We start from the raw sequence: 27,920 nt of genomic DNA, 5'->3' as shown, positions 1-27,920 counted from the left end.
AAATATAAAATTGTGGTATTAATTGGATGCGACTGCGACGTTCTAAATTGCATATAAAAACGTTTTCTGTGCATTCAAATGTTATTAGTTTCAACACATTCCCAGTGTAAAAAACGCTAAATTACTAGTGACAAATATTTCAAAAAGGACAAGTTACGCGAACGATCATAATTACGAAAGGTAAACAAAAATATGTCTTCTGTGATGGTTATGCTCGAACTAACCTTAAACAATATTATTACAATAATATTATATAACAAATTTGGTGGGAGTGAGATAAACTGGCGTAGAACACTTGATAGTTGTAGTGAATTAAAAATATCGGCCGTTAATTTATGTGAAAACAAATATAATTTCGTTATTCAATGTTTTAAGCGACGTCAGAAACCTGAACTTTGTTCAGGAAGTTAATTTAACTTTACGCCGAGGAGTTCAAGGCGATAGTTCTACAGTGGAATAGTAATGTGTACCGTGGCTTTAAGACGTTCGTGGCACAAGAAGTGGCCCAAATGTAAAGTACTTACAATTTTTTTTTAGTATATTTGGGAAAACTAGAATGATTAGCGACCAGATTTTTTTTGTGGGTTTATTGTATAAAGTTAGGCTGTGTATCCTTACAAACATAACCTAGAAGATTTTTTGACCTTTTAAGTGTTGTATTATAAATACACTTGTTAAGCCAACTTAGTAGCATTGAGGACTGGGTAATAATATGAGGGGGCTAACTTAGACAAGTGTTAAAATTACTCACCTCCCACTAGATGGTTTGGGTTTCGTTCTTGCCCTGTTTAATGTTGAGACAAAATTTAATTAATTCATTCAAGAGTAAGAGTTACTAATTGCCACTACATAGCTGAAAGCCCAATTGCAAGTGATTTAAAAAATGTGTGTTTTAATTTTTAAACTTTTTTATGAGATAAACTTAGACACTCAAGCGAACTATCCATATTTTTGTTGTGAAACAATTATTATTAGAATTACACCTGCAATTGGGCTTCTGCCTAGTAACACATTCCCTTGAGCTTTTGTCATATGTTCACCTCTCACTTCCATTTCCTTCCCCTCAAGCCAGTTACACTCCCACCCTGCCCTCACTAGTTATGAGTGCTTCCCTCATTCTGTTTGCTTTCACTCCCTCTGTATCCACCTCTGTGAAAACTATCTTTCAGCTTCTCCCTTTGACCACCTTGAATAGCCTTACCAGCCTTTATACCCTCCCCCTCCCCTGTAGTGTTCCACTCCAGCTCTTTGACCCCACCTTCCCTTCCTTTCTCCTCCACATACCCATGACCCATCTCGCTGCCCTGCACTGCATCTTCTCTAGCTCTATTATCTCCATCATCAGGTATAGGTCACAAATCCCCACTGCGTACTTTGTCGTCCTGATGAATGTGGAATGCCCTTTACCTTTACCTTTCTTCCTGTTCCCTTCAAAGCCCTGCCAATCAGCCACAGCACCCTCCTCTCCTTTTTTACCACCCGGTGGAACTGCTTCCCCCATCCCAGGTTGTTCTGTATGGTTATCCAGGTACTTGTGATCCTCTGCCTCCTGTATCTCTTGCAACTTCCAGCAATAAACTTCCCTTAACACTATTCTCCACCTTGTAAACCTAACCACTTTTGTCGTGTTTAACATCTTCATTAACAGTGCTCTATCGTGTTCAGATCATCTTGTCGGTTTTCCCTCCTTCCCTAACTGATTCTTACACCATACAGTCGTTCGCAAACATCCGCAGCTTACATCCCATTATCTCACCAATACGTACCCTGTGATGTCATTCCCATTCTTCCTTTCCCACTCTTCTTGTTTCCTGTTACAAAGGAAGTCTCTTGTCCAATTTACCAGCTTGCAGTATCTTATCCATCAGCCTCCTGCAAGAAACCTTGTCCAATGTCTTCTCACAATCTATAAATATTTAATCTACCCCTTTCCCTCCATGCACTGCTTCCCTCCATTAGACCAGCTATCTGTCTCTCACAAGAGAAACCCCATTGTCTCTCATCCATCCAACCCAATACATCTATTTCACCCACTACATAAATTGCCACCATTTTTTACTTTATTTTATTTATTTTTTCATTAGGTGTCCAGTTGCTTGCAAGGTTTGTTTTGTCACCTCCTATAAGATAGGCATCACCACTGCCTCATTCCACCATCTTGGAAACCAGTGACTGTGCAAACAGCAGCAACTTCAAATCTTTGCATACCTCCTTGCCCCCTAGCTTGAGGTGGCCATTTCCAGTACTATCAGGCCCTGCTCCTTCCTCCCATTCAGCCTCCCCACCTCCCTTATCAAGTCTTTCCTTCTCTGTGGCTTCTCTTATTTTGCTCCATACCATACTTCACTAGATATTGTTCCTCTCTCTTCTGCACTTACGCTTCAAAACCCTTCTCTTTCTCCTGTAGTAGGGAAGGTCCAGTCCTTTTTCCTACCCTCCTTACAGGCACGATAAACATCACTGCCTGCTCCAATATTTTTCTCAATAACCCATTTGTCGTCCAGTCCCTGTCCCCCTTCCATACTATGTCATAAACTTTATCCGCTCTACCCCACACTTTCACCACTTTCTTCGGTGTTTCCTTCTCCGCCCATGACCGTACTGCTTACCACTGCGTCCACCAGTCCTGCCAGAGCCCTTTCTTGACCACTTTTGTCAGGAACCTCGACAACTTCTTCGTAGTGTCGGATGTATGCCGTCGTCTCTCGTGTCTTCCTTCCCGACTGACTCCTGGCGTACAAATATCTAAGTCCCAGCTTACTACTTCCCTTTCGACCCCTTCCATATGCTCCACTCTCGGCATGCCCCCCTTCAATTTTCCCATGCAGAATTTCCTTTAGCCAACCCTGTATCTCCAGCCCTTCTGACATCCACTTCCCCTCCGAACCTTGATTATCACCAACTTCCCCTTTGACTCACTCACTGTTCCCTTATTTCCTTCTCCCTTGTCCTTTCCCTTTACATTTACATTTTTTGTCTCCTCCCCGTCTAACTTCTTTCCAGTACATTCACTACGTTTCCACTGTGCCTCATCCTCTCCAAGCCGCTAGTACGCAGTCTTACTTACCTTGACGCCGTGTGGAAACATTCCCCACAGCCACAGCCATAGCACTGAAGTCCCGGCTGCTTCTTCCAAACAGGGTGTCTACCGTGCAAAAATATTTCCCCAACTTTGGCAGGGAAAAGGTACTATATCTAAAGAAAATATGGGTAAATGTCTGCAAACTGTTCATTTTGGACTTCATAAGTGGCTGAGAAAAAAATAAATAATAAAGAGGTTGAATTCATGTAAATTTAATTGAATGTACTTCTAGCATATGATACAACAAAGGATCAGTACATTTTTTCAGTTTTAATGGTTTTATTGTGGTTTTTTGAAAAACTAGAACCCAGAGGAATGATGTAAAAACCAGAGGAATGATGAAAAATCTTATAAATTACACAAACACACTCACACTACTAGGAACAATAAAATCCAGTCTTTACTTCTAAAAACTGCTGATTCCTTTTCTGTAATATCTAAGTTCAGATACAATAAAATATAGCAAAAAAAAAACTTTTGGAAATCAGTATTTCACCAGCTAAAAGTCATACTTATTGGAGAACGTCCCAAATGCGGAAAATTTATAGTTCAAACATGTTCAAATACATCTACTACAGAACTAAACTGGTAATACACTCTATTACCGCGCAACACTATTGTTGGTGCTGGTAATATGGAAACAATTTGTTCAAAATTCACATGTGAAACATCATTTTCATCTAGTTTAAACACTTGTCTGATACCTTGTAACTTGCACTCTCGCATAAATGTCACACTCACTTCACCATCATCATCCATAGTATCTTGCGTTACAGCTACATAACGATATGGCACATGATATTTCTTTCTCCCCATGCTGCTGGCTCCTTTTACTTCAACTAGTATGTAAGTTCCACTTATAATGTTAATAGCACAGAAGTCTTTTGTCTGGTCTCTGTCCGTTTCAATTTCATCATCTGTGTAAACATCCGCGTACTGTACTTTGTTCACTGAGTTTTTCAAATCACTCATACCAGAATAACCAGGCTCATCCTCAGAAGAACTATTTTTGTCATCTTTTAAGTAGCTTAGCGTTCCCATGTCATATTTAACACATTCGTCCATGAAGGAACTAAGCTTCCGAAAAAGCAGTACACTATTGTGGCGTTCATTTTTTACTTGATGCACTTGCATTGTCCCAGGGAAAAGTTGAATTTGTGTTTGGTCAATTTTAGCAGAGAACTCTTCAATTGACATCTCGGTTACTTCAAAGATTCTTACTGCTTTTACATTTTCTATAATTCCTTTAACAAAACACTCCAAATTTGCGACATCTTTCCCCTCAGCAACAAGTCTATCTGCTGTTCTTTTGCATACCCCACCTATGCCATCTGGTGCACCTTTTCCATGACCAGACTCTAAATAATTCCAAGTGAAATGTTTGAGATTTGGGTATATCTCTTGTAGTTTAGTAGCTAAAGTATAAAACATGGTTTTATTTCTGTACTGTGTGGAAGGGCTGTCACTGACAAAGTGTAGTGTGTCAGCACCACAGGTATCTTCAATGTGAGCTAATACCGGATGTAAGTGAGCCCAGATAGCAGGCACATCATGGCGCAATGATTCAGACACAGTACAGAAACTTTCACTTTTCACTGTATCATTTACTTTACTATAAACTACCACAGTATGTAATGTAATTTGTTGGCGTGATCCCCCAAAGTGAAATGACTGTGTCTCTTCAGCATATTTAAAGCTGTAGTTCTCACTAAAATCCATATGGATCACTACTTCATTTTCTTTCATATTTTTTTTCAATGCTGTGATTGCTTTGTACTGGTGAAGCTTCCTTCCCTGATGTTGAAGGTATTTGCCAATACTTGCTTCAAACTCCTGTATCAAATCTTCTACCTTGCCGACTAACTTTTCTTTGGCTTTTTTTGTTACAGTTTTTTCATTTTCTGATTTCTTGTCAACAAATGTTTCCCTTTTACTAATCCACTTGTACCAGTATGTTAACATAGATAAATCTTTACCGGCATAGCTCATTTGAAAGGACTTGCAACTATCGCATATACGCAGAAGGCAATCCTGTGTTTTCTCTTCACAGCATAAATCTTTCACAACAGCTTCAAGTGAAGTTGTAATTTCAAGTCGTTTAAGAGCTAAAACGAGGAGTTCCATGTTGGCACAGGTTACACACAAGCATGTGTCACGTTCTGAAGCTTTCATTTTCTTAATCCAGAATGGTTTTCTCCTACAGAAAAATTCATAGCTAACTGGTAGTTGAGGAAAGGTTTTCAAAAATGCCTGATGTAAATTCTTCAAAGTATTGCAAAGATATCTCTTTTGTTTCGTGACTTTGTGTCTTGTAACATAGTCTTTTCGTCCTGAACAAATGCGCGAGTTGATGTCCAACTCCAAAAAATTTTTAATTTCATGACTTGCTTGATTCATTTTTGTACAGCTCGATTTCCTTTTGTACTCCAGAATTGAAATTCCTTGTGCTTGAGAAATTCCACGACCACATTTCAGCACATGCTTGCAGTAATTAAGAAGATGATACTTCTTAATAATTTTGCCTGATAACACTTTTTTAAAAACCTGCTTTTCTTTTTCAGATTTCAAGGTTTTGTAATTCTCCCGCATTTGTTCTGCTGCAACTTCTGCAAAGAGAAGTTTCTTCATTACTTTTGATTTGTCCTTTTCTTGCAACATCTGTTTTGCTCGTGTGTTGGGTGTGGGAGGGACATTTTCTTCATATTTACGTTTAAATCTTTGAAATTTTTTTTTGTATTTTTCAGCTTTCCTTTGCAGTATCTGTATCATTTTGTTCTTCTTTTCTAGTTCCCTACTTCGTCTCTTTCTGTTTCTCGCTGCTCGCTTCTTTCCTAATACTATTGGACGTGCATGCGGGCTATCGTTTTTTTCAGCTTGAGGTGACGCCTTTTTAATGAGAGTGTTTTCTTCTTCTATATTTTTTTTCTTCTGTCTATAACGCTTAGAATTTAACTTCCATTGCTTGCGCTTTTTCCGCTGTTCACGTGGTGACATTTCTTGTATAGGTTTGACAGTTTTACTTTGTTTTTTCTTGAGATATTGAATTCTTTCTTTTTCTTTGAGTTTTTGCCTTCCTACAGGATCTTGCTTGAGTTGCTCATATCTTCTCCTTTCTGCTTCTCTCTTTTTCTTCAATTTCTCCTCACGTACTGTAATTTTAGTTCCTTTGACCTTCATGATTAATACACCTGTAACAATAGAGTAAATTGTTACTAATCTTAGTAATTGCACATGTATCAGACAAAGGATCATTATATCATTAAACATTACCGGACGTACATTACAACTATGAAATATTTTAAGACTCTCACTGTACCATTTAGTCAACATATATTTTAAAAGTTATTTGCTTTTTTGAATCTTCAATATATTTTTACATAATTAAATACTTAATTGTCAGATTCCTTCCTTTTGTGAACAATACATATATTGATCTGGTTCAGCAGGAGTAAGAAAAGTTCTGTTGTTCAAATCTGTTTCTATGCTGACAATAAACTATTATTTAAAAAAATTAGGGTTAGAGACTTTTAGTACAATTAACAATGACTTTAAGTATAATTATTCTATAAAAGTCATTCCTCTGGAACGTAGCTCATTCCTCTGTCATTTATAAGCCAGAGGAATGACTCCAGAGGAATGATGAAAGTTGAGGTTATGTATTAAAAATGCATGTGTCAGTCTGTCACAAACTATTTAAGTCCACATAGTGGAAAAACAGTTCTTTTAAAAGATTGTCCTAAGCAGCTAATATACATTTAAAGTGAATATAACAACAAAATTTCACTTACCAGAGGAATGATGCTATGAAGTGTGACATCCATAAATTTTAGCCATCTCATGAAAACAAATCCCACAACATATAAAATGGAGGGAAACTGTTTGTAGCACAGTGTTGCATTTGAAAAGAACAAAATTTCCCTTCAGCAAATCTGTGTTGTAAGCAACCATTTAATTATTATTTCAATAGTTTATTGAACAGAGGAATTAGTAAGTAATACAGAGGACACAACTGAATATAACTTTAAACTAAATGTTGTAATTTTTAAGGATAATTTTTTTGTTTATCATGTCTCATAAAATGACTTTTTAATGAACACGGTAACACAATAATTAGAATTTTGATTTAAGTGTACAATCAGAATGTTTTCTCATGACACATGTAGACAGGGACAACCCAGAGGAATGACTTATTAGAACAAAACCTTAATATTTCATTTATTAAAACAAAGTTAGGAGAAAAAAATCATATTTTAAATAGTAGCATGTTACCATAGTTAATTAAACTTATTAAAATAAGTTTTGTGAATTAACTTGATTTTTTTTTAAAACTGTTGGGACACCATTTTCACCAGTTTCCAGACATCAACCCATATACTAGATTGTTATTTTCTGTTATTTTACACTATTTAGTCATTTCTTTTTCAATACTGATATCTTTCATAAATAAACTCAAGATATAAAGTCACTGAACTAACGACAAATATTAAAATAAAAACATTTGGCATAATTCTACTTAATTGGGTGTAAATATCTATGATTTTTAGGTCTCCTGTGTTAGTCTTGAACATAGCTGTCAGAATTGTATTTCTTACACTTGACATGTTAATTTCATTACCTACTATTTTTTGTTTAGTACTTGAAGTAATATACTTTTATGGCATTTAAATAGTTATAGGTACATTAAAACATCAATTATTTAATATTGTATTTACACAGGGTTCTAACTGATTAGGAAAAGAATACATTTTTTTATAACAGCTTGATAGATTAGTATGTTCTTCTGAAGCAGTAAAATCTCGAGGTAGCTGATGAATATTTCCATTTTTTTTATTAAAAGAAGTGCATTTAATGAAAGGAGTTGGTAAATTGTTTATTTAACTACTCTTGTTTGTTAATGTCAGTTCTGAAATGTTCTTTCAGTTGCTATAGTAATGTTGCTAAAAGAGGAGACAGGATCTCCTACAGCATTTAGAATTTTTTTTTTAAACCGTCCGGGTACTCTTACTAAAACACTAAAAATCTGTGACAAGTACTAGATCTAGTATGAGAGTACTAGCAGTGGAAATCCTGCTTCCAAACCTTTTTACATCCCACAGAACATACCTTCATCGGCATGGCGACCTTTTCGCTGGGTTTCACCTGTTCGTTTTGGCTTTGCGCACACGTGTTTTGTCATACACTCCCCACCAGGGTTGGCTGATTTTAACCACAGTAGTTTAAACCATTGTGGTTTAAATAAAAATCCAAATGGATTTGTAAAATAATGTATTTTTCAAATGGAATATTTTAATTTTTTTTTTAATGAAAGGTCTAGTTCCACTCTAATAACAACAAAAGTTTGCTCAAAATGTTTCTTGTGATTTACAGGAACAAAAAATTATGTACTATCAAGATATTGTTACGAGTATAATGTGGGGATAAAACTGGTTTCGTAAGTTATAGCCCAATTAATTTGCCTCAGTTTTATTTATTACTAATGTCTACACCATAAATTTAATTAATGAAGTCATGATCTCTGTCCACAATAATTAGTGTTACACTGGTCATTGAAACATTATCACTTCCCACTGGAGCTTGGATCGACAGTGGCTCGCTCTTCTGTCCGCTTCCTCCGCACACTCACCCACACCGCGCCGCAGTACAGTCCCCAACTATCTCTCGTTGCACCCAACAGGTTCGCCAGCCCTTCTCGCAGGTATCGCCTCCCGATAGGTCCGGTTCGCTCACCAAGGGCCACTTGCCCTCTTGCCCTCTTCACCCTTTGCTGATCGCAAGCCAGTATCACTCCACGAGGGGGAAACTCTCTCCACTGCTACGCGCTTCGCTCTTTGCTCGTAACTCTTGTGAAGGCCGGCGTCGCTGCTTTTATACTCTTGGCAGACTTTCTGGAACCGACTGGGGTGGTTGGAAGTGTCGCGTCACCTTGGGCCGACCCGACGCCCAAAAAATTCCAGAAAGGCGGTGGTTATTTGAGCCACTCCGTGCGGCAGCCTCGGAAAACCCGCAGAATTCCCAGGACACTAAAAGGGTCATCGACAATAGTCTGAGGCAGGATGGTGCGAGGGGTGCGTAAGGGGGAAGGGGGTAGCGAGGACCCTTGTAATCTAGCGAGGATCATGTGGCATGCCTTACGTCAGTGGACGGTGCGTGACGTCAGTGACCGTGCGTGGCCGCCACCCAGCTCCGAACCTGGCGCGCGTCACAGTCCTGTCTGCGTTCGTAACAACTTTATCATTTAAATTATCTGACCAAGTTGTAAAGTATACTTACCCAGCTAAATACGCTTCTAAAATTAAATACTTAATAGTTAATCCTTATTCTGTGGGAAATCCCAGTTCTATGAGAAACACCCATTCTATGGAGAATCCTATGGGGAAGTACCCTTTCTGTGGTTAAGTCGCAGTTGCAAGTTTGCTGGACTTGAGTTATTTGATGTTATAACTTTTCTGGCTCAACGTGGGTGCAAAAAGCAGAATGTTATATGCTGAGAACCAACTGGGACAACTATACACACACACACACACACACACACACACACACACACACACACACACATATACACACACACATACATATATAGTCTATAGTGTATACATTCTGTTAGTGTTCAGCATGCACAAATTTATATCTGATGTGTGTATCCAAATTAATTTTTTAAATCTGTACAAACTAAATGAAAAAAAGATTCTGAAACTTGTTATCTTTTTAATATATGTACGTATTATTTTATTGTAAATGTTTATTTCAGTTATCAATGTCTCACTTTGATTTTAGTGAATGTTTGCATAAGTAAAATTTTGAGTATTAGAATGATTCATGCGAAAATGACATGTTCCATAGTTATATGGTACCTACCATGATCCAGGGCTCAATGCAATAAAGAAATAAAATACGTACTACATCCACCTACCTAAGGAAGGAAGTAGAACAGTAATGGTATGTTCTGTAAAAATATTAGAAAATGTTTTATTTGTGTCGCATGGAGACATGGCAAGCAAATTTGTATCTCCATCTTTAACACTTCCATCTACACTGCTTGTGGAGCAGGAAATGTTTGATGGTGACATGAAAATTTAATGACAGCCCAGTGCTTATGAGATCGCTTGCACTGCAAGCTAGCGTAATGGAATAAAGCACGAATAAAGCACTTCTTGCTTCCCCCACCACTGGCCTCCCCTACTGCTACATCTGCCGTTCCCCGTGTAGGGTCTGCCTGCTACACAGAGTGCCAGCCTCCACTTATCTCGTTGGCGTTGACCTTGCGGGAGGTGGGGAAAACAACATGTTGGGCGTTACTCAATGAAGCTCCTTGAGTGAAGCTTCTGATAAGACGAGCTTGTTGATGGAACTGAAAACTGAAAAGCTGAGCTGTGTAATGTCCATCCGAGGGCTCTTTAGCCAAACAAGGACTGCAGTGACGTTTTGTTTGTGATAGTAGATAAATACACGTGTGTGTAACAACTGTAACCAAAGGTGCTACTTTCCATTTGACTTACTGTGTCATTTTTCTTAAAAACTGTTGTTTCAATTATATTATTTATCATATATCATTCATAATTATTATATTTAAAATATTAATAATTCAAGACAGAACCATAACATACCATTTTTAAATACAATGAAGAAAACTAGGTTGTTTCTTAGTAATAGGACCGTGAAGCTATAAAATAATTTTTTTTTAAATTGTATTCTAGTACACACTATTATGAATCATTTTATTTTTAAAGCATTTTTAATATTTATGTGTATGGCCACTCTAAATATTAACAAAAAAAAAATAATTTTATTTACCAATGTACATAAAATAAAGGAAAGGTTTTATTGAGCATATAGAAAAATTATCATGAATGAAATGAGATTTATAGATATAGGGCCAAAAGGGAACTAAAGATGTCTGTGTATACACAGGAAGATGTAGAGAGATGTATGGTAATATTTATTTCTATAGCTCAGTTTGTGAACCAGCTATGCAGAGAGAACAATGAGCACTAGTGAACTATTCTTGTTGCAGGTGTCACAGTTAACAAGACCGTCAAAAGAGATGAGAAAAGGGGGGCAGAATCTTTGAGGCCTGGGGAGGGCCTTGGTTAAGTTTACAAATATTTTTTAAATGCATGTGTTTATCCTAATAGGACAAAAATTACAAGTCTATTGTAAGACTCCTTTCACACTATCCAGGTTTTTTTTGCTGTCCTAGATCCGGACCGCAGCAAGATACATTAAGGGGCATGAGCGCATTCAAACTACAAACACCTGGCAGTTTCTCCGTCCAGCTACCTGTCCAGCGATGGACAGGTAGCTGGACGGCGAAATAGCTGGATAGTTTCTTAGTAGTATACTGCGCAGTATTGGTGCTTTAACACTTTCCGACAGTTTACCAGGCAGTTCGTCCAGCGGTCAACACGAATGAAGTGTCATTCCAGAGTTGTATACAATGATGGTTTTGGCGTTGCAAATGAACTCTGAGAACACCATGAAGCTCATTGAATGTTATCACTTAAATACAAAAATAATTAAAATCTTTCTCGTCATCTTGAAATAGAGTAAACAATTTTAATCCCTTCTCAATAAAATTGGATGTACTCAAAACATTTGATTTTGCTTGTATTACGTCTTTGAACCAAACTTAGCACAGCGCATAATTTCTGTCTCCTGCCCATGGCTGCAAAAACCGATGAAATCCCAGACGAATATGGTGTAGTGTGAAGGAAAATAAAGTTCTTTGTCCGGCAGTATTGCGGTCCATTTCCCGGACAGCAAACAAACCGGATAGTGTGAAAGGAGCCCAATAAAATCCATTGCAAACCTTTTAAGTTATGCAATACACGCAGATCACCTTTACAGTTATGGTATGGTAACGTTTAGTATTTTTTTTTTAATTTGGGGTTTGAATAATTGTACACTAAGTAATGGGGAGGGTGCCCGTCAGTATTATTAGCGACGGCACTGACAGTTACTGTTTGCTCATAAGTGCAGTTTGGATCTCTCTCATGTGGACACAGAGGGCTTGGGTTCTAATTTCGGTCGGGCTATCTAGAGTTTGGTTTTCCATGGCGTTCCTAATTTATTCCAAGTAAATGTAGCGCTAGTTTCGTACTCAAGGTCATGGTTAATTACATACTTATGCAATATATCTGATAATTATTGTTGTCCTGCGTTCCTATCTCCAATGACCTTGTCAGCGAGATATAAAGCTTAATATAAAACAAATAACTTGTGTACAGATAGTACAATGACACCAAAAACTAGTCTTTATTAGAAAAACCTCATGTTCCTTTCATTTTACAAAATTTATCAAATTGTGCCATTATGCCTTAACCCATCATTGGTCACATGTTATGTGACATCATTGGTTGCCTGTGTGAATTTTCTCACTCTCTCTTCTTTCGTTATAAAAACATATCTAAATAAATAATAAATACATATTGACTCCTTTGTTATTTATTCTCCATATTTAGTTCTCAAAAAATAATATGATATTGCATATACACTAACATAAGTATTTAAAAACAACAAACCCTATTTAAGTATAAATAGTTTCATTTAAACTATTCAGAATGATGCCTAAGTATTGAATTAAGCCTGTGAAAAAAAAACTTTAGGCTAAACAAAATTAAGTATGATTAAGAGTGAAACTTTTAACATAAATAATTTTTATTCTGCAGGTTGGGCATGTGAAAGTACAAACTTCTGGGCAGATGGGTGCCTTACATCTTGAGCACAAATTTGTAGTTAACTTTTTTTTTTTTTTAGAATAAAATAACAAATCTCATTTTAAGGAAATATGGTCCAGCATCCCTACAAAAAAAAAACAACTGAAAATGCACTTTCACCTGAAGTTAAAATATTCAAAACAATCACCTTCGATTTCACAAACGTGACCGGTTGTGCGATCAAAAAAGTTCTTACATACTACGCATGTCATAATTAAGGTCTACAATGCATAATTCATTGCAACCAATTTGAGTTTTGGCCAATGAAAGTTGAGAACTCTGCTAGACGAGAGGACAAGGCTGCTCCGACTCATCTTCAAAAATAAAATCATAAATTTTTTAGCGTGAAACAAATGCTCACAGGTTGACCAATGTTTGGTTAAACCAGAAATATTTATTCAACACCCTCAGAGCTCTAGTTTACATGTAACTTGTGTTAAGCGTACATAAATATTTCAGTGCATTCAAAGTGCTAATTCGTAAAAAAAGATTCTGTAATTTTTTTGTTATTGTATAACAGTAGAAATAATTTATAATGTATTTATTTATTTTCAGTATGGCGTTCTTACAGCTCTTCGAAATCTGCTGGTGAGTATGAACATTTTCTTCAATAAAGTACCTATGCATGTTTTCTCAAACCATATTAAGAGGTTTTAATTTTTAGTGTAATGTGCCTTTTTTTTTATCTTCCTCTTGGGAGTCTTTGGAGGCCGTAAGCACCGAACCCTGGCAGTATTCATATATATGTGCCTGAGTCAGTAAACAAGAGGTTTTAAGGTTTTTGAAGTCCCATCGCATTAAGGCCCCTACCTTCCCGGGCACACTTACTTCATGGGAAGAGCTTCTGAAAAAACTATGCAATTGGAAAACTGCCCAAGATATCCGACTGGTGTCCGTTTACGAAAAGCATTTAAGAATATGTTGAGGGAGGATGAGTAGTTCAGTTTCCGTATTTAGTTTTTGAACTGTATTTTTAGAAGAGTGATAATGGCTAACAGCTGTGTTATCAGAATAATCTTTTGGCATGACATTTCTGGTACATATTCTTGAAAGTACTCAAGGGACTTGCATTACACCTTTATCTTCGTTTCTCCACCATGTGTTATGGTTAACACTCATACCTCATAGTTTTCCTATGCACGAGAAGACTGCACGCTAGTCCACAGCCGCAACACCGCGCTAGAAGCATCATCGATTGTTCCGATTATAATTTCACCTCATTAACACAAATACACCCCTGACTAGGCGGGCCCCTAAAGCATTTATGCATAGCCCTACCTATAAGCTTTAGTGTTATATTAGGTAACAAGAAGTGATATGGAGATAAAAACTACAATTTAAAAAAAAAAAGTGTATTTCTGTGTGTTAATATTTTACAGAACTAGATAAAAACTGTCAATTGGATTTTAATGAAATTTAGCACAGTAATAATAAAGTAACATTTAGAATAATTTTTGTATACATAAGTTATGTCATTCCTACAGGAAGCGCCCTTTTATTTCTGCACACTTCGCTTTACGTGTATGCAGCGTTAACTTGAATATTCCACGTAAACATTTAGTTTTATATGGATTTTTCAATTATATTCCTAACAAGCTGTTAGCAAAGAGGGATATTATAAATACTGCATACATGAGGTATAGTTAAAGAACTTTGCTAGATGGTAAATAAAATTAAAGATGTGGGTTAATGACTTAGTGCAATTTGTTTATAACAGCATTATTCTTGCTAGTAAGTTTGTGATTAATTTACAAAATTATACTGTCAGCTAATTCGTACAATTATTTCATTGTTTGGTGGTCATTTTAATCCTTATTTCTGCTCTATGAAAGGCCCTTTTATATTTTAATAATTATGCCTATGACTTACTTTGCACTGAATGTAGAATATTGCACAAAATATTTTTTAACAATAATTCTAAAATTATTTAATATTTTTGATGTAGTGGAATTTTCATGGCAAGATCCCTTGAACCTGGAGTTGCAGCTGACGGAGGATGAAGTGATGATGCGCAATTCTTTTCGCAGTTATTGCTCGGAAAAGCTTTTGCCGAGGATCGTCGCTGCCAACAGAAATGAAGGTAATATCTCTCAAAAAAAAATTTTTCCTAGTAATGATTAGCTGTTATGATTCTAGTGCCATTGTAATTTTTTTTTTTTTTTTTTTTTTAGGTTAATTGCCTGAAATTTTGTATTACAGATTCAGCAAAAAATTTTTAATAAGTCAACATCTCGACAACATTTTTTTATAGAAATTAGTTTCAATTGTCTGTTAGTGAACTACAAAATGTGTTAGTAAGCAAAAAAAAAAAGTGAATTACTAATTAAAAATCTATTACCGAGGAATAGTAATTAATTTACGTACCATCAAATTTCCAAAATGTAATAAGGAGACGAACGGAAGCAGCACCGACACAGTACAGACTTTCGTTTTGTTTCCTTTCAAGTCTTTCGCACTTCCGATTCTTCACCGCACAGAGATAAAATGTTCTGTACGTGGACCTATTAATTTTTTTAATTTATTTATTTTCATATCCTTTGACCCCATTCCTGGTGTATGATACACGTCAAGTACATATAGGAAAAAAAAAAATATATATATATACATATAAAGTTTCACAAAAAACAAAATATGCAATTTCACAAAAAACAAAAGCACAAAATATACAATTTCACAAAAAAACAAAAACACAAAATATACAATTTCACAAAAAAAACACAAAATATACAATTAAATTGTACTTATAAGTTATTAATTACAGCATGTGAAACTACTGAAAGTATAATTGAAAGTGAAACAGAACATATAACACATAATTTGTAATGCAATAAAGATAGTAGGCCTAATAGCATAAATTACAAGTGGGATTGAAATTACCCTATAAAATCTTTGCTATTATTTTTTTATTTTTATAAAGTCTTCAACATCTATGAAAGAATAAAAAAAAATTGGTTGTCTGAAAAGTCGGTTTACGGACGATAGTTTGTGACAACGTCATAACAAAACATTGATGAAATGATTGCATACTTTTATGAATAAAATTGAATCATTTTTATTGAATTATCACTATTTTGTATGGATACAAAGAAGGAGTGAAATGAAATCTACAATTTAATTGATAAATTTACTTTTATTTGCACTCATTAATTCAAATATGTTTATTACTTTAACGAAGATTTTATTTTAACTATAACTTTTATACATGTTTGCTATTTAACTTCTTCCAATCTGTGTTTTTATATTAAGGATAGGACGATGATAGGAAAATTAGGAAACGAATGGGAGTGTTTCAAGGATGATGTGAAGGAAAATGGCTTACCCAACACCAAGATGCAGTCAAAAATAATATATTTGCACCACGAACTCTGCAGCAATGCTAGGAGGAACGGGTTAGCAAAGAGCAATGAAAATGTTACATTGAAATGCATGAAAACAAAATTACGCCACGGACTCGGTCGCAATGCTAGGAGGTTCAGGTTTGCAAAGAGCAATATAAAATGAGCGTAACGGGACACCGCATAACGGGACACTTTTTCGTGCGTGCAGCCGGCGTTCTTCGATTTATTAGACGTCACGTCAAAAACTGTTTTTCAGCTATTTTTTTTAACTCTATTGCAAAAATGAAACAAGTGCCTAACCCCGGAAGTGATGGTCGCCTCCACCCCTCCTTGCCGTGTAGCGTTGCAGAGGAGTTAATCGTAGAGCTGACGGCCGCAGTGATGGTCTCTCGGCAGTGTTCGACAGGGACATCATGCGCGAGCTGGGAGCCGTGGGGGCCCTGGGCTGCACCATCCAGGGCTACGGCTGTGCTGGGGCCTCGAGCGTGGCGTACGGCCTGCTGGCGCGCGAGGTGGAGCGGGTGGACAGCGCCTACCGCTCGGCGCTCAGCGTCCAGTCCTCGCTCGTCATGCACGCCATCCACGCCTACGGCACGGAGGAGCAGAGGAGCCGCTACCTGCCACAGCTAGGTGCTCCCCTTGCCCAGCTCAGCTCAGCACCTGTTGCTCAGCTCTGTCATGTTATCAGAACATGTTACTCAGCTCTGTCATGTTACTCAGCTCTGTCATGTTGTCAGGTCATGTTACTCAGCTCTGTAAATGTTACTCAGGTCATGTTACTCATCTCTGTAATGTTATCAGGTCATGTTACTCAGCTGTGTAATGTTATCAGGTCATGTTACTCAGCTGTGTAATGTTACCAGGTCATGTTACTCAGCTATGTAATGTTATCAGGTCATGTTACTCAGCTCTGTAATGTTATCAGGTCATGTTAGCTCTGTAATGTTATCAGGTCATGTTACTCAGCTCTGATAATGTTACTCAGCTCTGTAATGTTATCAGGTCATGTTACTCAGCTGTGTAATGTTATCAGGTCATGTTACTCAGCTCTGATAATGTTACTCAGCCCTGTAATGTTATCAGGTCATGTTACTCAGCTGTGTAATGTTATCAGGTCATGTTACTCAGCTCTGTAAATGTTACTCAGGTCATGTTACTCAGCTCTGTAATGTTATTAGGTCATGTTACTCTGCTCTGTCATGTTGCTCAGTTCTGTAATGTTATCAGGTCATGTTACTCAGCTCTCTAATGTTATCAGGTCATGTTACTCAGCTCTGCCAATGTTACTTAGATCAATCTCTCAACTCCTGTTACTCAGTTCTTGTTACTCAGCTCTGCTAATGTTTCTCAGCTCCTGTTCCTTTGATTCAGTCCGTTGTGTAAGAGTTCTCAGTGGCCATGATCGCTGACTCGAGTTGAGAGTTGTGTGTTTTGTTCCCATCACCCTACATCTACGACAGCCAAGTATTTCGGAGCCCACTATAATCTTGGAAGTACCATTAGCCTCTATGCGTATCCATAGTCCATACTACATAAAATCCTATCAAACATTTTTAGTCTGATGTGCCACATACTTTATGGATGGTAGCAAATTTGTGATGGTACAGATTCATCAAACTTAACTGAGTGTGTTGTAGCCCTTACTCTTTCAGTTGGCATTTTCCAATTTAAACTAGTGCTTCTTTACTAGCCAGGAAGAATCAGATAGGTCTGTAGGTGGATTCAGAGTGAATGTTCGAAACAAGATAGTGAGAGGTAAATTTGTATGTAATTTTTTATCTGTATTTTTTAATTTTGTAATTATTTGTATTTTATCAACCTGAAAAATTAATTTATGGCACAAATTTTTTTTTAAAATATGTAATAAATTCAAGAAATATTAATATTTAGGCCAAAAACTAACATTTCAAATGTTATGGGCCTCTTTAAAGACAGCTCCAATTGTATTTTTTGTTCCAGCTCGAGGAGATATGATTGGTTGTTTCGCTCTCACAGAGCCCAATCACGGCAGCGACCCACAGGGCATGGAGACCACGGCCAAGTATTCGTCTTCAACCAAGACCTACACTCTCAATGGCAGTAAAACTTGGTGAGGGAATCCTGATGTACGCACGATCCCGTCACAAACAGCACAGTATTTAACTTACCATTATTTTCCTCTGGATCACACCGAAAGCTAGTAGGTATTGCAAATATGTGTGTGCCAATACCGTTCAACCGGGGCCAAAATCTGTAGGATTCCCGTGAGGATGGGAGGGGGCGCGCTTGCGGGATTATGTTTATCGTTCCCGTTTGAAAGTTAGATTTTGTGAGCCCAAGTAAGACCCATCAGTAAGGGGCTTGAAAATTCCAGGGGAGATGCCCTCCGCCCCTCCCTAGCACCCCCAGAATTTTACATTTATCCAATTTATATGACTTTTTGAAATTGATTCTGCATGTTGAATGTCTTTTACTTAAAGACTTGAATTTTATGGAACACTTACAACTAAATGATGGCTGTAATTGACCTATAACATTGAGTTGAAGATGTTTTCAAATTTAAAACTTAGTTTTTTTTAAGCACTGGAAATCAGTTTTTCTTATTTTTGTTTGTAAGAGATGCCAAATATAGAATGGTGATTTATTATGTGGTGAATGAGTTGGAGTCCTAAGTTAGCTGCGCATAGTCATGGACGTGAAATAAGCTGGGGTGCCTGTATTACAACGTTGCCGAGTGCAGTGTGTTCCCCCACGATTCCCACCTCCCCTACTTCCCAGCGCATCCCCACGTCTGGCCCTGGCTGACCGACGGTCGACTGAAACCAACTCCTCTTAGCTGGCCGCATCGCTAGGGAAGCAGTCAGGAGGTAGTAGCATGTGAAAACTGCTGGGATGTACATTTTGATGTTCTATATTTGAAATATTTATAGTTTTACATCCTTTGGAATAAGCAGCTTAGGCTGTGTATTATATAGAACTTGTTAAAAACAAAACCTGCTGTACAGATATATCCTTAAAATAAAATAAAATAAAAAATAAAGTAAAATAAACACATATTGTCCAATTTCGTACATTGATTAATGAGACAACGAAACACACATCAAAACTATGAATACCGCCTATCTTTTTTTATGAGTTCTTATTATTTTTGTAATTCTATATGCAAGTGTTAACATAAAATTTCAAAGTATAATAGCATAACATATAGTGGCAATGTGTAATATATGTAATATATTATAATTCTACAATTTACATAGTGTACAGTCAACGCTCTTTAATCCGGCATCCTTTGGTTCAGCAATCAAGCTGCTCTTGTTTCAGATTTTTGGGGGAATTTGGTAGTTTGTTAATGTTGTCAGCCAAGTGGTGCCACTGCGCTGTCCACACTGTTATTTTGCTCTGTTTATTTATTTGTGCAATAGAGCAGCATTTTACAACTTGTGAACATATCATTATGCTTGATTAATTTTTGTTTGTTATTCCCGTTAAAACTATATTGTATACGCCATTGCAGTTATGTATCATGTATTTGTAGATTACTCCAAAGTAATTTTTACTCAATGCTTACTTTATTGAAGGAGTAATTGTGAAAGGGATTCCTTAGGTTAATAAATCCCAACTTCGAATTGTTTTTACGTATTAAGTTTTTGGGCGATATTCTAAATTTTTCTTTTAGCCTAGAATGACCTAAATTTAAATCAGCTCGTTTCGAGCATACAAAAATTCCAGATGAGTCATTTTTGTTTTGAGAATAATGAATTTTTACAATGTAGGAGAGTTGAATTTCTTGAACCGTGTTTACGATAAATTGTTTGCGCAGGATCACGAACGCGCCGATTGCAGACGTGATCGTGCTGTGGGCAAAGTGCGAGGACGGGAAGATACGAGGCTTCCTGGTGGACAGGGCCGAGGCGAAGGGCTTGTCCACTCCCAAGATTCAGGGCAAGTTCTCGCTGCGTGCCTCGGAAACAGGCATGGTGTTGCTGGACGAGGTCCGAGTCCCGGAGAGTGCCTTGCTGCCGAACGTTTCGGGACTGAAGGTACGTACGTTCCCGAGTCCATCTTTTTCAGTGTTTGAAATCACGTCACAGAGTTTGAATTGCTGATTATCATAAGTAGTTCAGTGAAAATGGAGGATCATTTCAGTCAAATGTTGCTTTGGAAAGAGCTTCTGTGTCTTTTTTTTTTTTGTACATCCCTCATGACAGCTGAACTATGGCTGAAATCATTTCTATTGACTGTTCCTGTATGATTGGGCTTTGAAGTACGTTGCTATAACAGGTTGTATATTCTCTCTATTGTTTAGAAATTCTGTCCAACAATGCTTGTAACTAACTGTGAGGTACTATGTTTTTTTTTATTACAATTGCTTGATTCTCATCATGTATACCATTTTTAAGTTTCTTAATGTTGAACAGAAAGAATTTTTTTTTTTTGCCAGAGTGGTCTTCTTAGTGCTTGCTAGTATTGTTGTGGCATTGTAATAATTATATTTTAATGATTTTGTTTTGAGCAATTTTTCTTCACCATAGTTTCAGAGCACACAGGATGCAGTGATGCGTGGGCAGGGATAGTATATTATTGTAAACTCGACAACGGCTAAGGGTCACAAAGGTCGGGTGGGCAGCTAAGCTGTCCTGCTAGGTGATGCACGTACACTTGTCTTAAGGGTCAAAAAGCACATTTTTGGCTGGTAGGGAAAGCGGCAAAACATTGGATTGAGCCGCGTGTTTTTTCAACGTAGTCCCATTCCACCCGCCAAATTGTTCTGCCTTGACCCTTCGTTTCGCTCCAACGTTCTCAGTGTAGACAGGCTAAGTCCCTGCCATTGTGGTGTTTACAATTTTTTTTTTTTGCTTTAATTTCAAGTTTGAGATATTTAGACGAATTTTTGGTGTGACAATGCACGAGTCGAATCTTCCCAAGCTTTTATACCTGGTTAAAATTGTATGTTGATTTACAGGCTCCAGTCTGTAACCACTGAGAGGAAATATCTGAATATTTTACGCGGGAGAATACAAATTTCCAAATAATTACACAAACGTTGTCTTTATTAAGTGCTCGAAGCTAGGTTGTATGCCATGTTGAGCCAAAATGAAGGGCCAGGCTGCATTCACAAACACCACAAGCATAGCGCTGTATTGTGTGCAGACGTAACTTGGACTTCTGTTTGATACAGTACATACGCCATTGCAGTTTTGCGCTATTGGACATGGAAAGAATTCAAGAACGAAAATCAAGAAATAAAAATGAAAATATAAACTCGCAGAGAACAAGCGTAGATCAGCTGATGCCAAACAGATGGACCCAACGATGAACCTAAACAGGTATTATGGACAACACGACGACAACAGCACAGACAAACACGTTCAAACTTAAATGTCAGGCAGCACAAGAATTAAGTGGAAGGATTTTAGACATTTTCCAGGACTAAACAGTGCAAAACTGCAATGGCGTGTGTCCAAGAAGTTGCGTTAAATTCAAATTTCCCCCTTGCATGAATCACTTATTGGGCAGGGGCGTAGGAACCGGGGGGAGGGGGGGGATGACTGGGGGGGACGTGTCCCCCTGAACCTTTTCGTGTGGAGGGGACTGTCCCCCCCTCCCCCAACTTTCTAGACCGTGATATTTTTTAATTTATAATATTATTCTGCCCAAAACTTTATTTGTAATTTCTTCACTCATCAAATTTTATCTTCTTAAGGAAAAAATAATAATTTTAACATCGATGTATCCAATGGTTCGATACAAAAACTGCTTAAAAAGCACTATTTTGCACTTTTAAAATTAAAAATTTTCCCATGAAGGACCCCCCCCCCCCCCCCCCCCCCCCCCCCCCGCCGTCTTAGTAGGAGGGGAATGGGTTTACATGACATCGAAATCATTATTTTGTCCCCCCCTCCCAACTTTATGAACACAGCTACGCCAATGCTTGTCGGACTCTGTGCGAGTGCCGCTGAGGTATCGAGGCCGCGGTCGCAGGGGCCCTTCGGCTGCCTGAACAACGCGCGGTACGGCATCGCGTGGGGGGCGCTGGGCGCGGCGGAGGCCTGCCTGGCCGCCGCTCGGACCTACACCCTGGACCGGGTGCAGTTCGGCCGCCCGCTCGCCGCCAACCAGCTGGTGCAGAAGAAGCTGGCGGACATGGCGACGGAGATCGGCGTCGGCCTGCAGGCCTGCCTGCAGGTGGGCCGGCTCAAGGACAAGGGCCTGTGAGTGACGCGCTTCAGGGTTCACACAGTTCCTCGACCTACCCCTGTCGGCTGTCGATAAGTTTCACCTCGATAAAACACGCAGTGTCCCAGCACGAGCCAAGCATTCAAGCTCGCGAACGCAAACAAAATACGGAACTGAACGAAATCTCACGAAAACTGTGTGTACAGTAAATGAAAAGTTAACGTGCTTGAAGTAACCCAAACTTTCATTTCCTTCGGCATTTTGTTAATTTACATTTGGTTTTTTTTTTTCCACATCTCGCATTAAAATAAATAGTTGATGACTGTTCACTTAAATAATATGGATATTATCTCTGAAATGGTGGTGTTCGCTAGCTAACTTAAACATGTATCCGTTTCTGCCAAATAGCAGATCTATTTCATGTTACATTTAGTTTTTTTTTACTTATACACATACATAGACATCTCCATCCCTTGAAATAAAAGAAATTTAACAAAATTTTACTGAAAAATAATTTTGGTTCTTTAGGTATTTGTAGGTATCCCATATTGGGGGAGAAAGGGCTGTATCTAAATGATTATTCAAACCTAAGAATGTTTTTGGCCTCGTCAACGATTTGCCGCCATTTGTCTCAGTAGCTCAGCCGTATCTACGCCCATCCGATTAGGATCTTTAAGACTGCTCCTTCCAGCACAGGTCAGAGTCACCCCATTGGTATTTTTTTGCCTTGGAGGGGTTTCATCTGCAACACTTCTAGTTCTAATATCCTCTGGGAACGTATCCAGCCCAGAGTAATCTTCTATTTTTTATTAGTCTCGCAATGTCTGGTTTTGTATAGAAATCTCTTGGTTATTTATAAGTTGTTATTTTCTAAGCCCTCTTTTTATTCATGTGGGCCATAAATTATTTTTAAGGGTGTGTTTTCAAACATAATTACTATCTTTTTTTCCTTCTTTTTTTTACTTGTACATATTTTTGAGCAGTAAATTAACTACCATTAGTTGGATTATAGTTTTAAAAGCTTTTGCATCACCTTGTAGCACTTACATCCTTCTTTATTGTTCAAGTCTATGATAGTCCCTATAATTATATGCTGTAAGAAAAAAATACTTGTTGTAGGAGTACATTTGAAAACTTAGAAGAGTACCTACTGTAGTTAGCTGTGTGAACTGTTCTTATTTTTTTTAATATTAGTGTTAACTAAGTCATAAGTATGTGTCAGTGCACAGAACAAAAAAAAATATGTTAAAAGAAACAGCAGTTTTGTAACCCTTGAAAATGATAATTTGTCACAGAGAAGTAACTTTTGGGTTATCACATTGTAATCAGTTGCTGCGTTGACCGTCAGTGTTGCGAGCGCGCGCGTGCCGACAGGGCCCCGCCGGAAATGGTGTCCCTGGTGAAGCGCAACTCGGCGGGCAAGGCGCTGGACATCGCGCGCGTGGCCCGGGACATGCTAGGGGGCAACGGCATCTCGGACGAGTACCACGTCATCCGGCACGTCATGAATCTCGAGTCCGTCAACACGTACGAAGGTGAGCTCGAGGTTTCTGTGCGGCAGCGTGCTGTGCTTGAATGTTCATGTGTGGGGTTTTGAAAGGTTTTCAGGGCAGGTACTTGTCAAGTAAGTGTAGTTTTACTTTTTTTTTTTAATTCTACCTTCAATAATGAGTGTGTATGATACGGGTACATCAAATTTTCCTAAAGCCTTTTTCAGCTGTGAAGTGTAGGCTCTTGAATCTGATGTACTGTATTTACCTAAATATAATGCGATGGTTTTTATCAAAACTTATAAACCTAAAAGAAAGAGTCGCGCAAACTTGTATCTTGCGGTTGGAAGATGTGAATTTACAGCGACGGGAACAGCTTAATCGAAAAACCAAACTCCCTGCCTTGTAATCGCGTCACTTGAGCCACTTTATACTGCTTCTGAATCTCTGCTCAGTTGAAAAACTACACGATGTACCTGTGAACTGTATCACTTATGCCACTTTAGTCCCACTATTGTTCATGGCTTTCTGAACCTTGAGAAGGGGGGGCGGAGCAGGCATGACGAGATAACCACTTTTTAATGTGGCTGCGAGCCAAGACACTCCCTCCCCCTCCTCTCGCGACTACTGTGTATCATACATAGAATTATTTGCTCGCTGAGGAATGGCTTATGTCCCACAGCCATAAAAAACTTTTCCTTATATTTGCCACTTGCTATTTCAAGAAATACCATGTAATTCTCTCTACGGACAGAAATTAACACCAGAAAAGCTACTAATAAATACGGCACATATTACTAACTAGCTGCCCGACCCGGCTTCGCACGGCTATACTAATGGAAAAAAATTAAGCCACATCTCCCATTTACAGTAATGGTAAATAAAAAAAAATTCAGTGAAAATTTATTACAATGCTGTATAATGTACTGGAGAGAAAATGAATAGCACCAATGGTTTCCCGACTTGTGCACGCAACGTACAACTGATGTACTCGTACTTCGCTATGGCAGTCTACAGGCAGATCACTCTTGCGCCGCTCATTATACATGCCCCCTCCTTGTGGGTACGCCACTGTCGCGCGATGCCCGTTGCCATGGAGATGCAGAAGGCATGAACAATGCAAAATCCTGTTCTCATGCAGACAAAGTACCCACTGTTGCCTGGTTTTAACCACCCATGGGATCTAATTTTCGGAAAATGTCATCCTGCGTAACATAAGGAACATTACTGTGAAGTTTCAAGTCTGTAAAATATATATACTTGAAAAAAAGGGCAATAAAAAAAAACAAATTAAACACAGAGAGAGGAAAAAAAAAATAGTTTAGGTTTGCGATTTAAAGTGATAAAAAGTATTTAAATACTAATTGAACTTTTATGAGGGTACTGATTGCTTCGTTGTTAATATCACACGGGTGTTTTTTACTTGTATGGGAAATTAAGAATGATAAGGCATCTAGTGCATGGCAACAATGTTAATAGCCAATAGGAAATAAACTTCTAGTGCCTGCGGCATTGTCAACACACACTTCGTACGTGTACTGCATGTTTTATCTAACCCCCTCCAACGCATTTGATTCTAAATTGGACTTTTAGTAAGGATCCCTAATGATATTGATAATATAATATAGCCTATAGCCTTCCTCGATAAATGTACTATCCAACACTTAAAGATTTTTCAAATCTGACCAGTGGTTCCTGAGATTAGCGTGTTCAAACAAACAAACTCTTCAGCTTAATAATATTAGTATAGATTTAAGTAATTTTTACTTTCTGTGTGTTTAAATTGTGATTTTTACCCCATTAAGTATTTCCCATAAACTCATTGGGGTCGCATTAAATGCAGAGTTGCATTAATTTTGGGTAAATACAGTATTCGTAACCATGGCCATTTCAGATTAGCGATTTTTCAGTATTATCAAACATCATTAAATTTTTAACAGGAAAACCAAAGTAAAATAGGTATACAATACGATGATATTTAAAACAAGTTGCAATATGCTTATCTACACAAAATAAAATATACAGATGAGTGTTACTGAAAATTTTTTTTTTATATTCAAACCAACAACTTGGTCTAGATCAACAACTGCCCGAATTCACCCAAAAAAAAAAAGAATTGTAACATGAGTGTGCACAATCGTTGCCATTAACTTTGTAGATTTTTTTGTTAATTTTCTTGGTATTCCTGTTAAGACTGTGTTGACATTCCGTCATGTGACCGTGCCACAATAAAAGGGCACCGTTGTCAGTTCCCGTGCTGCAACGCCCTGCGTCAGCTCCTGGAGTCCGGCAACCAGCTACCCTCCCCCCACTTATGTCGTGGAGGGAGGGGTGGTCCGAGCCTTGCCGAAGTGTGCCTTCATCCCTCCTTCGCACTCGCCCCGTGTACCTGCCTCCGGCCGTGAGCTTGAGCCTCCTGAGCCTTCGTTGCCCACGCTCTGACGTTGCCACTGCTTCGGTCGAGAGATAGGGCAGTGTGGCAGCACAGGGCAAGCCTCCTAGAAAAACCAGGGGGGCATGTGTGGTATTGTACTGCAACAAACCCCTTCGCCTCAAGACTTCACACCTTCCTCTGTTCTCTCTCGCTCTCTCTGCCTAACTGCAGACTTGTCTTTCTCCTGCCGACCCTGAGGAAAGGGTACAGGCATCACAGCTTGGTGACCTGAGCTAGGCCCTCGCTCCCTGCCGACACAGCTGTGACCTTGGTGCGATTCGTGGTGGCTGGAGTACCCCTGCAGAAATCGGTCTGCCGGTAAACAACTCACTGCGGATCCGCCATCCGTAGCTGCAGCTTCCCTGAGCACTAGGGCAGGACTGGAAGCACCGTGCCGGGAGAACAGTCACAACTGAGCGTGGGTGGTCGGCCGGGAACGCCACCACAGCATGCCGTGGGCCTGGTCGGCCAGGCGTCGGTATCCACAGCCTCATTTCTTACCTCCTTCTTCCTCGCCCCTGCCCCGCCCTAGAGAACAGGGTTAAAGCAGCGGGAAGCCCTCGGAGCCTGGCCCTGCCACCTGGATGACGGGACATCAGCGCCACGCTGTATTCGGCAGCACGGCTTGCCATCGGACCGAGCACACCGGTCCCTGCCTCCCGGCTGCCCTGTGGCGGGGCAGCATTAAAAGAAGGCTGTCTCCTTTAAGGGGGTGCCTCCCATTTCAGGTCATGATTTTATATTTACATTAATCACTGATCAACTTTTAGACTTTTTCAATTGCTTTAACTTTCACGAAATTAAAAATACATACAGCGCATACTTTTTTTGCATAATTAGCTGCCAAAGTTACATTTTTAAGCGTTTTTTGGTTGTGCAAATAAGGAGAATTTAATTTATTGCAGAACTGAAACTTTTTAGAATTAACTGCAATGCCACTGGCTACTTCATGATATGGTTAGCATTTCTATCACAAGAACTCATTTAATGTTTCTTTGCTGTCAAAATCGTAACAAATTTGAGAATTTAGATTTGCCAGGTGAAATTAATTAATCCATCCCCCTCAGGAAGAAGACAATTCTGTAATGGGAAAAATCGCTAATCCAGCACACCTGTGTTTCCCAATGTTCCGGATTATATAAATTTTGCTGTGTAAGTGCAGCACTAAATCTTATTTTACATATATCATGCGAAAATTTCTCCTAAATGCAGAATTTACAATACGATAGTATGTTAATGTAAGCCCTTTACTTGGGCCTGCTCTGTAATTTGCATAGCACTACCTATCTATCTATCTATCTATCTATCTATCTATCTATCTATCTATCTATCTATCTATCTATCTATCTATCTATCTATCATCATCTGTGTTGCAGGTACTCATGACATACACGCACTCATCTTGGGAAGAGCTATTACTGGAATTGCAGCATTTAAATGACACGAGAACATATGTGCAATGCTACGTGGTGTTTGTAAGTAAGATCTTTTACACACAAAATGGGTTTGGTATGATGTTTAAATTTGTATTTTATTAAATTCTTGTTGCTGGTACTTGAACAGCGCAAGGTGATTTTATATGAATAGCTACACTTTACTTTGTTTTGAATTGTTATTGAAGTTAAAAATTGTTATGGCCAATGTTCTCCACTTGCTGTATGATCTATGTATTGATAAAATTTATTTTTACTAATTGTACAAATAAAA

The 27,920-nt window shown here is 38.4% G+C and overlaps 1 protein-coding gene across 2 annotated transcripts; it reads left to right on the top strand.

Moving 5' to 3' along the window:
* Positions 1–167: 167 nt before the first annotated feature.
* LOC134538285 (glutaryl-CoA dehydrogenase, mitochondrial) lies at positions 168–27,920 on the top strand. 2 transcript variants are annotated; one of them, XM_063379458.1, is made up of 9 exons: positions 168–511; positions 13,351–13,383; positions 14,741–14,875; positions 16,530–16,763; positions 18,093–18,222; positions 19,933–20,152; positions 22,095–22,324; positions 23,664–23,824; positions 27,590–27,920. In XM_063379458.1, the coding sequence occupies exons 1-9, from the start codon at positions 463–465 to the stop codon at positions 27,652–27,654; spliced, it is 1,257 nt and encodes a 418-aa protein (XP_063235528.1). In that variant the 5' UTR covers positions 168–462; the 3' UTR covers positions 27,655–27,920. The 2 variants fall into 2 exon arrangements, with proteins under 2 accessions (XP_063235528.1, XP_063235529.1); XM_063379459.1 differs by having other exon boundaries at positions 192–511; positions 22,095–22,298.

The sequence above is a fragment of the Bacillus rossius genome, chromosome 13 (assembly GCF_032445375.1).
Source record: "Bacillus rossius redtenbacheri isolate Brsri chromosome 13, Brsri_v3, whole genome shotgun sequence".
NCBI classification, from domain to species: Eukaryota; Metazoa; Arthropoda; class Insecta; order Phasmatodea; family Bacillidae; genus Bacillus; species Bacillus rossius.
Note: the sequence above shows the minus strand (reverse complement) of the source record. Positions and strands in the feature narration are given on the sequence as shown.

Excerpts from the sequence above, each read along its gene's own strand:
- LOC134538285 (XM_063379458.1), top strand. The coding sequence starts at position 463 with ATGTGTACCGTGGCTTTAAGACGTTCGTGGCACAAGAAGTGGCCCAAA. Across the intron at positions 13,384-14,740 it reads CAGCTCTTCGAAATCTGCTG|TGGAATTTTCATGGCAAGAT; the intron begins GTGAGTATGAAC and ends TTTTTGATGTAG. Across the intron at positions 23,825-27,589 it reads GTCCGTCAACACGTACGAAG|GTACTCATGACATACACGCA; the intron begins GTGAGCTCGAGG and ends TCTGTGTTGCAG.